General features: G+C 45.3%; 1 protein-coding gene across 1 annotated transcript in view; it reads right to left on the bottom strand.

The window, feature by feature from the left end:
* Nucleotides 1-491: 491 nt before the first annotated feature.
* The window catches only part of LRRC42 (leucine rich repeat containing 42), a 24,656-nt gene continuing 19,566 nt past the window's right edge, over nucleotides 492-5,581 (bottom strand). Inside the window, exons 7-8 of the mRNA XM_003793107.3 lie at nucleotides 2,886-2,970; nucleotides 492-991 (exon numbers count right to left, since the gene is read on the bottom strand). Of these exons, the coding sequence (XP_003793155.1) occupies nucleotides 717-991; nucleotides 2,886-2,970 (360 nt within the window). The 3' untranslated portion in view covers nucleotides 492-716. The remainder of the gene's footprint in view (nucleotides 992-2,885; nucleotides 2,971-5,581) is intronic.

Raw genomic sequence — 5,581 nt, 5'->3', positions numbered from 1 at the left:
TATCCAATAGCATCACATGCTACAGAGAAATTGTTCTTGAAAGGAAGAGCCAATTGATGCAGCAAACTTCATTACTATCTTATATTAAGAAACTGCCACAGCCACCCCAAACCTTTAGCAACCACCACCCTGATTCAGTCAGCAGCAAGAATCTCCACCAACAAAAGGATCATGACTCACCAAAGGCTCAGATAATCGTATTTTTTAACAATACACTACTTGTAAATTAGAGTATATTCACTGGTTTTTTAGACATGATGCAATTGCGTACCTAGGAGACTATCATACAGTGTAAAGATAACTTTTATGTGCACTGGGAAACCAAAAACTCTGTGTGACTTGCTTTATTATGACATTTACTTTATTGTGTCTTGAGCAGAGCCCTGTAGATCTCTGAGGTATGCTAAGCTGCCCTTTTGGTTCACCTGGCCTTCTATCCCAAACCAAGGTGTCATCTCCTGTGGTCCCGGTCTATAATCTACAAGCAGAACTTAAAGACAGCAAAAATGTTTATTTGAAAAAATTACTATGTATTGAAAATATACATTAGAAATTATTACATACTTCCATACCCTTCCCCTCCCCCACCACAAAAGTAGAAATATCTGCTTGCTATGCTAATGCCATAGGTAAATTCAAACAACAGTAAATCAGTGTCAGTCCCCGGGCCTCCTACATTAGAGCTGGGGGGAGAAAGGTCAACCTGTAACTGCCAATCAATAGGAATTTAACAAGTCCCAGTCTTCCACAGCAAGGCAGACGTATTTCTGCTTTGAAGACGGAGAAGAGTTATTCTGTTCCTTCTCTGACTCCTCGAAAGCTCTCTTTTTGCTCTTCTTCGACTCCTGGCTTGAGACAGCTTCACATTTCAACAACGGCCCATGGCAGTCCGGGGCTTTCTCTCTATAGAACTGTAGTTTCTCTGAAGAGTTCATGTGGGGGTCTGCCAGGGGACACGTGACTGGAGCTTCTGCTGGAGCCCGCTTCCCATCTGTAACAGTGACAGGAGGGACAGGCCATCAGTGTCACTGGGGACATGACAAAGGCCCAAACAGGGGGATGTATGTGTTGGTTTTATGTTGTCCTGAGTGTCCCGTGAGGCAGCAGTGGCATCCTGGCTAGCACAGGTTGAGGGTACACATGGAAGTTTGACAGATTAGAATTCAAGTCTCAGATCTGCCGCTTCCTGGTTAAGTGACCTTGGACAAATGACTTCTCTGAGATTCAGTTTGTTTGTTTTTTGAGACACAGTCTTACTTTGTCACCGTTGGTAGAGTGCCATGGTGGCACAGCTCACAGCAACCTCAAACTCTTGGGCTTAAGCAATTCTCCTGCCTGAGCCTCCCAAGTACCCGGGACTACGGGTGCCTGCCACAATGCTCAGCTATTTTTTGTGGCAATTGTCATTTTTAGCTGGCCCGGGCTGGGTTCAAACCCGCCAACCTCAGTTATGTGACTGGCACCATGACAATTGTACTACAGGTGCCAAGCCCAGTTTTCTCATCTTTATAGGACAGAAAAGCATTTCATAAAGGTGATGAGAAGATAAATGAAATCATGTATATAAAGTGCTAAGTACAATGCTCAGTACACTGAAAGCTCAGAAAGTCTGGGGTCTGGGTGCAGCAGCTCAGGCCTATAATCCCAGCACTGTGGGAAGCCAAGGGGAAAGGATCACTTGAGGCCCACCCTGTCACTACAAAACATTTTTTTTTTGGCAGTTTTTGGCCAGTTTTGAACCCGCCACCTCCGGTATATGGGGCCAGCACCCTACTCCTTTGAGCCACAGGCGCCGCCCACTATAAAACATTTTTTTTAATTTTTAAAAAATGTTAGCTATTATTATTAAAAATCTGGACTTGACTGTCCTCTAAGAGCAAAATTTGAGGTGTAACGCCAGCAAGCAACACACCTCACTCTACCAGGAACGCCCTGCAGTCTTACTTTGCCGCCTTTGTGTCTCCTTCACTTCAACTTCATCAATTAAGTCCTCTTTTTTTTTAACTAGGGTGAAATAAACACAACCTCCAGTACACAATTTTAGGTGTACAATTCAGTGATGTTTAGTACATATTCACACTGTGGTGCAACCATCACCATACTGTCTATCTCCAGAACGCTCTTTATCTTGTCAAACCGAAACTGTGTCCCCACAATAACTCGCCCCTTCCCCCAAACCCCTGACAACCATCCTTCTTTCTCTGTGAATCTGACTGCTCTTACTAAGAATAATCACGTGGTATTTTTCCTTTTGTCACTAGCTTACTTCACTTAGCATAATGTCTTCAAGGTTCATCCATGTGGCACAGGTCAAAATGTCCTTACTTTTTAAGATTGAAATACAGTAGAACCTCTGCAAGTTGACCGGCTAAGGGACTGGAACAAACTCATCAACATACGGAGGTGGTCAACATAAGGAATTAGACCTACTGATACGTACATGTGGTGCACATCCAGTCTACATGAAGTCAATTTAAGGAGGTGGTCAGCGCAGGGAGATGGTCAGCTACAGAGGTTCTACCACTTGTTACATGTACAGTCCACATCTGGTTGACCCACTCACCTATGATGGACACTAGGGGTGCCTCCACTTTTTGGCTACACTTTATTCCTTTTCTACTGTACTCTGCTTTCGTGCCACTACACACCTTTTTTAGAATAAGATGGGATATAAACAAATGATTTTATGAAGCTATCTTCCTGGTGCTGGTGCAGAAAGCTCAGTGTGAAGTTATACTGTAAGCTACACTGAGGGAATGTTAGGTCTTGGTGATCCTAAGAGTCAGTACTATCATACTTTTCCCGCTGAGAGAGGACAGGCTAACTGCTGTAAGGGTATCAACAACCCAGGAGTAAAAAACTCCAAAGACAATGGAATTTCTCACAGAAGTGCCGAGCTGCTGTCCGAGGCTGTGAGTTTTCCCGAAGCTTCGTGGCTTCTGCAGTCACACGCTCCCACTGCAGAACGATCTGAAACGTGTGGGGAAAGATTTGAATCCGAACAAAATCTCAAGCTTTTCATCTCAGAAGTCTTTCTCATTCCCTCTTGCTCCCTTTCCTGAAACACAGCCCTTGTGGTAAATTTTACATCAGATGCCTGGTGATAGAAGAGCCCAGCCGAGGCTGCACCGTCTGTTCTAACGCAGGAGCTGAGTCAGAACACAGACGTGTGGGACATACGCATCTGTATGACTCAGGAAAATCCATCAAGCTGACTCCCCATTTTCATCTTTATTCCACGCTAAAAATAAACTCAATCTCCTTTAAACACTAAAACTTAACATTTTTAGTTATCATACTTTTTACACATTCCTAGACTCACTCTCATGTCTTAACATGCCAGCTATAACTCAAACTCTCTTATGTGTATAAAAATGCCCTTGTTTCCTTATTACTTCATAATCAATTTCTATATTTATTTATTTAGAGACAGAATCTCACTTTGTTACCCTTGGTAGGGTACTATGGAGTCACAGCTTACAGCAACCTCAAACTCTTGAGGTCAAGTGATCTTCTTGTCTCAGTCTCCCAAGTAGCTAGGACTACAAGCACCTGCCACAACACCCAGCTATTTTTAAGAGATAAGGTCTCGCTCTGGCCCAGGCTGGTCTTGAACCTGTGAACTCAGGCAATCCACCCGCCTCGACTTCCCAGAGTGCTGAGTTTATAGGTGTGAGCCATCATGCCCAGCCCCCATTTCTACTTTTTAAACTGTTACAAATGTATTTTATACACCACGAGTATCAAAGACTTTAAATTTAACATTTCTCATTGTAGCATGCAATGAAATGATCATAAAGAAAGCCAAGAGGCCGGGTGTGGTGGTTCACACCTGTAATCTCAGCACTCTGGGAGGCTGCAGCAGGAGGATCGCTTGAGCTCAGGATTTAGAGCTTGCAGTGAGCTATGATGACACCACAGCACTCCAGCAAGGGCAACAGAGCAAACCTCTGTCTCAAAAAAAAAAAAAAAGGATATAGTTCCAGAGTTAGCACTACCACTTACTAGCCAAGGGACTATTTCTGAGTCCTAATTTTTTCATCTGTAAAGTAAGGATTAATGATAGTACCTACTCTATTATAAGGCTGTGGTAAGGATTAAATGAGGTAACACACATAAAGGGTTTAGCACAGTGCCTGACACACAGACAGCACTTAATATTAATTGAAATCCCTTCTATGTTAATTGCCTAGTTATGGAAAATAGGGATCGATCTAATAGAACACTAAGACAGATTAACTGAACCTGCTGACTTAAAGAGCAAAGGGAAAACTGTTATCCCACCAGAGAAATAAGAATGTCAGGGGCAGTGCCCGTGGCTTACTGAGTAGGGTGCTGGCCCCATACACCAAGGGTGGGGGGTTCAAACCCGGCCCTGGCCAGACTGCAACAAAAAATAGCCATGCATTGTGGTGGGCACCTGTAGGCAGGAGGCTGAGGCAAGAGGATCGCCTAAGCCCAGGAGCTGGAGGTTGCTGTGAGTTGTGACACCACAGCACTCTACTGAGGGCAACAAAAAGAATGTCAGTAAGAAGAGCTGTTTGAGGTTGGACAGGAAGAAAAGGAGCATGGTCTGGACAAGCTGAATTTGCAGTGCCAGGCAGATATTTATGAACAATACTCGGGAATGGATCCGTGTCTGAGAGGTAAGGCGGAGGACTCATCCTCGCAGTCACAGTTAAAGCCCTGAGAACATTTAAGATCACTGGGGAGCGAGGAGCTATAAGAAGAGAGGAGGAATGAGTCACAGCCAGGGGAGAGTGAGAAAGGAGAGAAGTTGAGAAAACTCCCCAGGCATGTGTGTTTATACCTAACACTGCAGAAAAGCCAAGAACGGTGGAGGAGGAGATCACTGCCACCTCAGGAGGACACTTTCAGTAGAGCAGCGGAGGCCAGACCCAGACTGTCAGGGACTAAGAACGGAGCAGGCACGGAGGAGGGGAGAGGTGAGAACAGGAGACAATGCACAGTCACATGGGGTCAGTGAACAGGTCAGAGTAAGGGTGATGTACGTCTACACACGGAGAGGAAACGGCCAACAGAGGGGGCAACAGCGTAAAACGACCCATAATTAGCACTAAGTACCACAGAGGAACAGGAGAGCTCAGGGAAGAGAACTGAAACAAAAGAAAAGGAAAGGACTTGTCACTGGAATAAAGGGGGAAACTTGTTCCCCTGAGGAGGGCAGTGGAAAATGGTTGAAGAAATGGAGAACTTTTGAGACAGACGGGGAGAAGGTCGAGGCTTGTGAGATGGCCTCACTCTTTCGCATCACGTGATGAAAGTGCGGCGGAAGGGGAGTGGGTCAGCCTAAAACCATTTCCACAATGGGTCTATGAGAAACAGGTAATGCAACGCTGCCACGCCCCAGGGGCCAGCTGGAGTGGGACGGCTGGAAGCTGCGCTGGCCCAACCAATTTACTCAGGCCAGGCTGCTGAGGGTTTTACTTGACTCTTACTAGGCCCTGCAAGAGAGGTTCTGCTCTGGGAGGTCCAGGCAGGTAGACTGCCTGAACTCATGAGTTGGAGACCGGCCTGAGCAAGCACAAGACCTCGCCTCTACTTGAAAAAAAAAAAAAAA

This window comes from Otolemur garnettii, unplaced genomic scaffold (genome assembly GCF_000181295.1).
Source record: "Otolemur garnettii isolate 467f Iridium unplaced genomic scaffold, OtoGar3 scaffold00066, whole genome shotgun sequence".
Taxonomy (NCBI): domain Eukaryota; kingdom Metazoa; phylum Chordata; class Mammalia; order Primates; family Galagidae; genus Otolemur; species Otolemur garnettii.
This window is presented reverse-complemented; position numbering and strand designations above follow the sequence as displayed.